The following is a 10,491-nucleotide window of genomic DNA, read 5'->3' as shown; positions in this document are numbered from 1 at the left end:
TTATAAATAACGATTTTAATGATTCTCAAAAACACATGAGAACATCGAGTATGGGTTATAAAGGTCAAATTTACAAGTAAAAAGTGTTTACATTTACTTAAAGCTTTAAGCACCTATTAGGTGCATAAACTACAAAACTGCGAAAAAGCCGGCTAATCTAAAAAACTTTTACTATCGCTATAAGGGGGTGAACCTTGGACTTTTGAATTCGGAACTCACAATTCTACCGCGCTTATTGCTCACTGCTTTCTGCAACACAAATTTGCTATATTTATTTTTTTTTTTTTTGTTTTCGTGGTTACTGGTCACCAAAGTAAACATTTTGAGATGTCAGAATATTAATGGAAAATGTTAACATTATTCCCAAAAAATCAAAAATTAATATAATTTAGTACAAGTTTCAGCTCTATTATTTCACAGAAGTCAACAGATGGAATAGTTGAGGATGTTACACAGTATATCAAGAGGCTACTGAAACTAGCCTTGTAAATGCCTAGGCTCTAATATTTTTTTGTCAATTTTTTCGTTCCCTTTCTGTTGCAATAAATACATATATATACATATAGACTTTTTAGAGTAAACATATTTTCTGCGAATTTATACAAATAAACAACATAAATATAAGTATATATTATATATGTTTACTCTAAAAAGTCTTATTTACAAATTTAAAAAGAAAACACTAAAAATACATAAATACACTATCTACACATTCTTGATTTGCTTGTATTCTATTTTTTTCGTATGTTAAATTTTTTGTAGATTAAAAAAAATAGCAAAAAAAATATCCTACTTACTGGATTGAATTAAAAACAATTTTCATAGGTTATAAAAAATAATAATATCCTGTTAGTTTTGTAAACCTATTAGCTATGTGGTCAATTTTAGAATTTCAAGTATGTACAATATAATAGTTACGATTTACAGTTAGTCGGTTTTATTTTATACCATGGATTTCAGAAAAAACAATAAATGTCTAAATTTGACACAAAACACGAAATGGCATTTTAAATATAGCACCCAAATTTAACATCGCTACGACTTACAATCAATGACTGATTTCATACCGAAGAAGGCTTGTTTACTTTTAATTTTCTTTGTTTTATAGTGATCGATTATGCTTTTTCTACTTCACGGGTGTTTCGTTTATTAGAACGCAGACCGCAGCAGCGCAGATTTTTATAATTTCTATGTTTTTTATTGTTTCTGGTTCCTGACACTCGAACCAGCGTACTCTACCGATTTTAGGAGTTCGATCTACCGAATTCGATCGTAAATCTACCTATTTTTAAACAGCTGGCAATTTTTATGAACAGCAGCTATCCCTGCCGGGGGAACGCCAATTGAAATCGAAATATTTTTAGTGTAGTGCTCAAAGCGACAATGTGAAATTGTTTCCTGTTTTTAAAGCGGTGTGGGAAAATCGTGCCACTCCCCCCCCCCCCCCCCCCCCATGAAACTGTTTCTTAAATAACAGTTTTGGCAGCGTCACTCACCACAAGTAACAGTTTTTTTTTGTGAAACTGTTCTGATAACGAATCTACCTAATTATTTTTCTGAATCTACCGATTTTACAATGCTGCTCTTGGCATAGACTATACTGAAATCTGTGGTCTTGACCACTCCCGGTTATCCGTGTTTTCTCGGTTACCGGCAGCGTTGCCATTACTACCGATTTTAGAAGCAATCTATCGAATTCTATTGAAATTCTACCGATTTCTTACATTTCCTCGTTTTTTTTTACAGAACAAAATTTCAATACAAATAAAACAAAAATATGCCATAATAATTTATTGTTTATTTGCTTACTTAGGTTGCCATCTGTTGATTGTTAAAAAAACTCTTTATCTACTGTACATGAATATATAAAGAATTATATATTAATGAAATGAATTAGTTAGCATTAGTGAATGGTGATTCCCAGTTATTTTCAAATATATAATATTGTGGTACGATAAATCATGACCATAGAATTTCATGACATTATTGAAAAAAGCATATTTATTTTTGTTTATCTTATAAAGAGAAACGAAAGGGGATCACTTTTCATATAAAAATGATAGAAATGGTTTTTCTACAGTTAATTATCTATTTAAATTTAGTTGAATCATTGTTTTAAGCAATGTTTTCAGTACTCCAGCAATTTACAGATTTTACATTTAAAGAACTTTAAAATATTAATTATTTCTTTGTTTGGCAATTTTGTTTGACAATAAAGTTTGACTGATGATTGTAAAAATGACCAGGACATAGAGAGATAGAGAATACCCATCAATGTCAGGGCCTCTATGCTGCAAGACGCTTCTACCTGCAAAAAAAAAACTATTTATACCGACCAGGCTTACAATACACAATACTTGAATTTTCACAGAACGGGAATATAATATTTTGTGGAAATACATTCAACCGATGTATCTTTGTGCATAAAAAAAATTGTATTCATAGGTGACTTGGTGTGATTTCATTAATATGTATGCCTTTAACCCTTGAAGAGTTTGTATGGTTCCACAAAATACAGTATTGTTGAAATAGAAATATCAACATAACCTCAAAGTAATAAAACAAAATTTACCTGAATTCTGTGCCAAAATTGGTAAAATTGCAAGCCGGAATTGGTAATTCACATAGTGAAGTCCTTTTGGTTTTCAATTGTTCATTTATCAAGCGTTTTCGCTTTAATTTTGAATAACTGTCAAATTTATTTTCCCCCCTTCCCCTTCTTCTCACCCCCCGAATCTACCGATTTATTTTTCTGAATCTACCTCTTTTCGCTTGATCCAGTCTGGCAACCCTGGTTACTGGTTACCGCTATGTCATATGTCACTAAAATAAACATTTTGAGATGTCAGAATATTAATGGAAAATGTAAACATTATTCCTAAAAATCAAAGAAGTTATTTTTGTTTTATTCCGAATACTAGTATACATATGAAGTAGTTCAATCATGTCCCTTTACTTTGACGACGAAATACAAAAGAGTCTCGCTATATTAATTAATGCCCAACCACAAGGTAAAAACATTTTTGCCATTTACTTTCGTAGATAATGAAGTAAGTGCATGAAAATATGTAATACTTATTATTATTCGTTATGGGCAGGCAGCCTTTGCTGATGCGCAAAGGATTATTATTGGCAGGGCAGGCAGGATGGATGTGAAATATTAATTTTAAAGGTTCTTTAAACTGTAATATATCATTGTTCCTGGAGTGACACCTGGGCCCCGACTACAATGGGAAGTTAACATTTATCTACAAAGTAAAATTAAGTTTTCAGTATGAAAAGATTAAATATTAACAATTTATAAATTAAATATATTTGCAATGTTATTATTAGAACACACATAACAATATGTATGATATGTGTGCCCTACTTTAAGATTTAAAAAAAAAAAAAAAAAAAGCAGAATATGCGAACAATTTTTTCTTCTAAACGTGTTCAATTATAGGTTACCGACGAAGATACTTAAAATGTTCATGCAAATACACTCATTTTCGTACACAAATATCGGTTTTTCTTTATAGACAGTCGAAGATAACTCTGTTAACTTCCCATTGTAATCGGGGCCCTGAAGCGTAAAACTGATCACATTCCTTGTCATTTGACGTGTATAACACATGTATTATTATAATTTACTTTAAAATCTGAAAATTCATCTAAATTGAGATGTGAGGTGTTATAATAAGTAAGTGACAAGGTGCCGTTTCGTGTGTTCAGTAGAAATGATTAATGAACAAGCAAATTTAGTCCACTCCTCGCTCTGGCACAGCACTCCCCACAGGGGGCTATAATAATGCTCGGCTCTGATAACAAATATCCATGTGTTTTAGTTTTGGTGGATTTCTGCAAACTGGCATTGGATTATATTCGGAATGGACCAAATGCGAAGCGGTATCAAATTGCAGCGCGTGAGTTATCTTATAAATATTTTGCATGCGCGCGTAGACACTTCAACGGACACGGATAACTTCACAGTGAATAATGAAATAATACATAATAATTCAAATTCCATTTTTTACTATTTATCTCTTTCGCTGTATCGAAATAGAGTTTTTGAATAATGTACACCCGAACCTCTTTTTATTTTAGTAAAAAATTTCATTTTTATACAATGAACATTCCGCCATTAATCTGTTTTTAGTATACTTTTTTTCGACAGTACTGCATGGAACGTATCCACTGTGGAAAAAGAGGTTTTGGTGTATTTAATGTTTTTTTTTCGTAACAAAGAAATCAATTAACTCGCTATATCACCGTTATACCGTTATAAGTAATAAAATATATTCACTTTACCCATTTTTTAGAAAAATTAGAAACAACAGTGGACATAATCAGCGATGCCGTCACCGCCCTCCTGAAGCTGCTGTGCGACGGCTGCAAGTACTCGGTGAGTAGCCTCGCCCTCCCGGCCTGTCTCGCTCGGTGCCCATTGACATTGAAAATGGCCCCAAAATGGAAATATTTGCGTAAATCGTAAGAACGCAAAGATTTCCTTCTTAAATAATTACTTAAATTGACTAGTTACATAAAAAGCTTTAATATAATAATGTAAAAACAACCCTATTGCCTTGTGCAAAATACAGTTTCCTGTAATGCACGCGACATCTTCAGTCTATTAATTTAGTCGCACTCCTTCAGACAGCACAGGCTGCAAGCAAAACACATATTTAATTTGGAGTACATTAATATCTATTGCAAGTGGAAATTAAAGTAGCCTCAAATTTTAAGAAAAAACATTCTCGCCGGACGTCGCAATGGACCTAGACCTCCCTCACTCCACTTGCCACCTGTGGACTGACACCCCTTTAGCCAAGTGGATGTCTTCCCACGTGCCAAATCTTAGGTTTGATCAGTGTAACTTCCATTTATATTATATGTTGGATTTTAAGAACTAAATTCCACTTTATTTCCCTCATTGGTCGTATTTCCGTATCTGTACTTGAGATAACTATCCATATATATATGCACCTCACACCTTAGATAAGTGAAATGGAAACCACCCTGCTTTTGGTTTCGCTGTTTAATTAGTTTGTTTGTATAGATTCTATGACACCGTGAACAATATGCTGTATTTACTATATTAGTTTTATATCACCCGTCGATGGGAGGATTGCTCTCCCGGAACTGTAGTAGTGTTCTTGTAAAATAATAAAAATTGTTTAACAAAGTTTTATTTTCATAATCATTTATAATGAAGTACCAACGAAGTGAATGCCGATTCAATTAATAAAACAAATAACTTACCTCATTTTATCTTAATATTTATGTATAAAATATGTGTGTATGTGTGTGTGTATATATATATGTGTGCATGTATGTTTATAAATGCATTGCAAGTGCCCAGACTCGATACAGATTTTCTAGCATGGATTGTTCCTGTTTGCGTCACTTTAAACTGTGTCTCTGTAATCGACTAATGTATTTATAATGTTTTTAATAAATAAAATATAAAAACTCAAAAAGACACTATTACTGTTGTTTTTTTTCTAATTCAGGAATGTATGTAATCAATATTAGTTATTAAAGTCTAGCAGTATTAAAGTATAATATGTATTCTTCTTATTTAAATTTATTTCAACAGAGAGGGAAAAAAATTTGAGAAGGGAATATGGAAGTCTAGGCATTTACAGGGCTTATGACCTGTCATTGGCTGGTTTAAGTGGCCACTTTACACACTGTGTAACATTCACCATTCTGCCTATGTTTGAACATCCACATTTCCTCAACTCTTCCATCTGTTGACTTTTGTGAAGCCTCTCTGTTGAAATAAATTTAAATATGAACAACTCCCTAGGGAGGAAATCCAGCCAGTCTGCAAGCATTTGGACATAATCAAACATTGTTGAATTACTACCTGGTAAAAGAAGAAGTATAAAAATTGAAAAATTGTTTTCAGGCGTTGCCTAGTAAGTGATTTGGTTCAGCCGGATGAATCTCACCCACGTGATAAAGGTTTCAGCTCTTTTACTTCACAAAAGTCAACAGATGGAAGAGTTGAGGAAATGTGGATGTTCAAACATAGGCAGAATGGTGAATGTTACACAGTGTGTAAAGTGGCCACTTAAACCAGCCAATGACAGGTCATAAGCCCTGTAAATGCCTAGACTTCCATATTCCCTTCTCAAAAATTTTTCCCTCTCTGTTGAAATAAATTTAAATATGAACAACTCCCTAGGGAGGAAATCCAGCCAGTCTGCAAGCATTTGGACATAATCAAACATTGTTGTATTCTTCTTCTTCATTTTTTAATGGCCTCACCTCTCAACTCGGGTGTTCTGGCCAGTATCGAGTTTTTTGTTTTTTTTTTTTACATATTTACATATGCGTTAGTAATATAATATATACAAGTTAGTAATTTAGTATTTCATATAATATATACATATAATAATATAACATATTTACAGCTTAACACCATTTATAACTAGATATTTACATATAATTTTAAATACACGTTTATTGGGTGGGGACAGGAGAGTAAGAATATGAATAGGGAACGAGACGTTGATATTGGAGAGGTCGGATATGAACTTAGAATAAAAATCATTAATGATCCTCAAGCTGACATTCGCACATGGCAGAGTCCCGGACATGGATTCTGAACAGGTGAGAACTATTACGACAGTGTCCAATACGGATATGGAAGATGTCTCAAATTTGTTCAGAATCACTTTGGAAAACCGAGGCTTTTCTGTTACATTTAGGTTTCAATTAGAAAAGATGTCTTCCCTGGGCTTGGGATGAGGCTACTCAATATTCTTGCCATGTGCGAAGTTATAATATGTATTGTAACGTCACTAGGAATGTAGAACCAGAACTTCCACACGGTCTCTAATTGCGCCACCTTACAGCTCAGCAGCGAAGGCTTCGTCGACGCGGTACGGGGGCTCGGGTGGAGTGCCGAGAGCAGCGCGGTGTTAGGGCGCCTGTACGACTCCCGCCGGACGGAGCTCACCGCAGCCCTGAGCGAACTCGCGTCCCCCGCGCGCCTCTTGTCCTATGCCGACCTCCACTGGAGACTGGAGACACAGGTAAACTTTTTTTTCTCATTTAACAAACTGAGTGTTCAGAATTGGTTTTATCACAACACAACAGACCAGGGGAGCAATTACAGTGGAGATTTACAGCGCAGAACAACACCCGGCTCGAGTTGAATCAAATTTTTGTGATCTCACCGGGAATTGAACCCAGAACCCTCTGTGCGTGAATCGAGCGTCTTAGCCATTACACCAAGGGGCCTTTCTTTATATCAAATTTTAAAACAAATTTTATATTCATACGGTGTTATTCTGTCGATTTTAATCATAAAGGAAGCTTCACTTCTTATTACTAAGTATGTAAGTAGTTTTGAGAATGTTATTTCACCATAAAAGTTCAATTTTCTAAGAATTACATTATGGATTTGATTAATTTTAGTTACAAAATTTTCACGATGAAAACAAAACCTAAATAGCATCCCTTCTTATGATCTTGCGAATATCAACAATGTTTGAGTATGTCCAAATGTTTGCAGACTGGCTGGATTTCCTCCTTAGGGAGTTATTCATATTTAAATTTATTTCAACAGAGAGGGAAAACATTTTTGAGAAGGAAATATGGAAGTCTAGACAGGGCTTATGACCTGTCATTGGCTGGTTTAAGTGGTCACTTTACACACTGTGTAACATTCACCATTCTGCCCATGTTTCAACATCCACATTTCCTCAACTCTTCCATCTGTTGACTTTTGTGAAGTAAAAAAGCTGAAGCCTTTATCACGTGGGTGAGATTCATCCGGCTGAACCAAATCACCTACTAGGCAACAACTGAAAACAATTTTCCAATTTTTATACTTCTTTTTTTACCAGGTAGTAATTCCCTTCTCAAAAATGTTTTCCCTCTGTTGAAATAAATTTAAAAATTGCGAATATCAGTTTGCATTTTGTCATTTCTCTCCTCTGTACTATTCTGGAGTGATGGAAATCACCGCTACATTGATTTAATTTCATTAGCGTACAAAGCATACGTACTTAGCATGTAAATACTAGTGCTAACGCTAACATTTGCCATTCTACTTTGTTTTGCACTATTGCTTACTAATAATATTTAGCAAACTGTGATCGTGTTGGTTTTTCACTTACATGAGTTATTGCGAACATGCAGTTCTAAAAGGAATTAGTGAATGTCTACCTATTAGTGAATGAAAAAAACTCGTAAAAAAGCACCGTTTTATCTGCCGTCTTCGAGCGCATGGTTTACAAATATAACCATTTTTGAAAAACGCAAAACGTACCGATACAGAAAATTTTATTCCGATACTCGGTCTAAGAAAAATAACAAAATCAGTTCAGTTTTGAGGTGGGGAAAACGGGACAACGAAACGTCAATTTTGTCTATTTTAACAAAAGGTCCGACACGCAGTTGTCTTTTTTGCACCGTATCGAGGAGGCATTTGCGTGACAGTAACAGGAAAACAATTTTCGAATACATATTTATTAAAATTTTCTGTCCTCACAATTTGCGTAAACCGGAACTCAAAAATAATAATCTATACGCACATATCTAATTTAAAGTAAAAACAATAATTGATATTAAACTTTCAATTGTGTTCATTTAATCTATATACGAGAATGTACTCAAATCTAGCAATAGTAAAGCATTGCCGGGTTCAGCACCTAACTTATAAATGAAATATAAAGTTGTTATTCTTAGAGCGCACATAAGAATATGTTTATGTGCGCCGCCCTATTCCAGGATTTACCTACTTCACACTTTCAATAAACAAACGCCCCGCAAGAGAAATTGAAGATATCTAATAAAGTACCGACCGATTACTTGAATCTCACAGCTGGCTAAATCATACATTTTCTGGAGAAGACTCGTAAGAAGAAGCGTGAGAGCTCTTTTATCATGTAACCAATCTATTGCACACGGAAGATGCAATATTTAATCTCTTATTTAAGCTGAACCTTTGAAGCTACGAGAAATCTGTCGCCAGCAGTGTCTAAAATATATTTTTATACGCCAACATTTATTTTCCAAAAAAATTCATAGATCCAGTTGAAATCTATTATCATAAATCCCGACTCACTCAACGACACTCATTCATCGACATCAACTCCAAAACTGTTTGATGCATTTCATAAGGATAATAATATGATGGAGATTCATTATTTGAATTTGTTTCGATTTTAATTTTTGTTGAAATTATAGATAAAAAAATAGCCGCCGATTTATATAGCGTCTTTTTTTAATGAATAGCGTATACTTTATTATTTTCTCATTTTTATTGACAAAATAATTGTGTTTCAATGATAGCGCTTATTTTTTATTTTTTGATATCTGTCGTATTTTTCCAGTAGCCTTTATTGAAATTTAAAATAAAATGTAAACCCACACACGGGCCATGCGAAGGCTGATGTGGGATTTATGTAATATGTAATGTATTTGTAACTTTTGTATACCTACTGTAAAATGCAAAGAAAAAATATAATAAATAAATATATTTCCAATGCTAGTGCTAATAATTCTGTGGCTTGGATTTAAAAGGGCCCAATGTCATTTATCGCAATATTACAAGAGAGATTTTGCGGCTGTTTTGTGGGATTATAATGAATCGTTCAATGTGTTCAATAACAAATATTAGTTTTAAAAAAAACTACTTATACATTATTGTATGCGTACATAATTAAGTATTAATTGACATAGATCCTGTACCGGAATGTTGGCAAGAAAAAATTTAATTAGCATCGGCCGTTAAAGATCCGAGCCGCAGAATTACCACATCCCTACTCTGTAGAGTAACCGAGGAAAGTGTGTGTGCTCAGGTGGCGTCGCGCTCGGCGGAAGGGCGGGGGCGCACGACGGCGGCGCTGGCGCTGCGCCTGTCGGGCCCGGGAGGCGACCCCCGGGCCCCGCGCGCCCTGCGGGCCTCCCTGCCCGCGCTGCTGCGCCTGACGGCAGCGCTGGGCGCCGCGCAGCGCGACTCGCGCACCTTCCACATCCGCCGCATGCAGAGAGTGTTGGAGCAGTGACATCCCATTGAGGGAATATCGTTACATGCACAACAATCTGCGTGTATATTGCTGCTATATTGCACTGTGTATCTTGAACTTTTATGCCGTGTCAAAATATTTGTGTCCGTATCAGTTCTTTCCCCGCAGCTTTCTGCATCCTTTATTTTGATTTGAAATATATTTAAGTACATAATATATTATATATGTTAGTCATAAAATGCTCTTTTCTTTATTAAAACCAAATTTACAATATTTTATCACGAGTCGCCTAATTCGATATAATACGATGTATATCCAGAAAGAAAGTTCTGTTTGTATTTCTTGCCATCGCAGAGCTGCGTTCTCGTCCCGACCTATTGAGAAGTTGACGCCATTATGCGTTAACTGAACGTTGCGTATGCTTCGTGACACTTGTTAAGAATGCCTAATTAAATGGGAATTCCCCCCGCTTGTGAGAAAAGGTCTGAATTTGTTTTCTTAATGCGAATATCATCCTAAACTG

The 10,491-nt window shown here is 34.8% G+C and overlaps 1 protein-coding gene and 1 long non-coding RNA gene across 2 annotated transcripts; one reads left to right on the top strand and one right to left on the bottom strand.

Annotated features, from left to right (window-relative positions):
• Positions 1-1,778: 1,778 nt before the first annotated feature.
• LOC148275433 (uncharacterized) lies at positions 1,779-2,738 on the bottom strand. Its single transcript, XR_015824022.1, has 2 exons — positions 2,573-2,738; positions 1,779-2,308 (listed from the first exon to the last, which is right to left on the bottom strand). It is a non-coding gene; the product is annotated as an uncharacterized LOC148275433 (long non-coding RNA).
• A 36-nt stretch (positions 2,739-2,774) lies between these two features.
• On the top strand, positions 2,775-10,207 carry LOC148275432 (COMM domain-containing protein 2). The gene is made up of 5 exons (XM_088235716.1): positions 2,775-3,011; positions 3,828-3,905; positions 4,302-4,384; positions 6,846-7,025; positions 9,801-10,207. Exons 1-5 carry the CDS (start codon positions 2,945-2,947, stop codon positions 10,005-10,007), a joined length of 615 nt encoding a protein of 204 aa, XP_088091842.1. The 5' UTR covers positions 2,775-2,944; the 3' UTR covers positions 10,008-10,207.
• Positions 10,208-10,491: the final 284 nt, after the last annotated feature.

This window comes from Micrasema longulum, unplaced genomic scaffold, assembly GCF_059751315.1.
Source record: "Micrasema longulum isolate JH-2025_06_02 unplaced genomic scaffold, ASM5975131v1 h1tg001429l, whole genome shotgun sequence".
In the NCBI taxonomy this organism is placed as follows: Eukaryota; Metazoa; Arthropoda; class Insecta; order Trichoptera; family Brachycentridae; genus Micrasema; species Micrasema longulum.
This window is presented reverse-complemented; position numbering and strand designations above follow the sequence as displayed.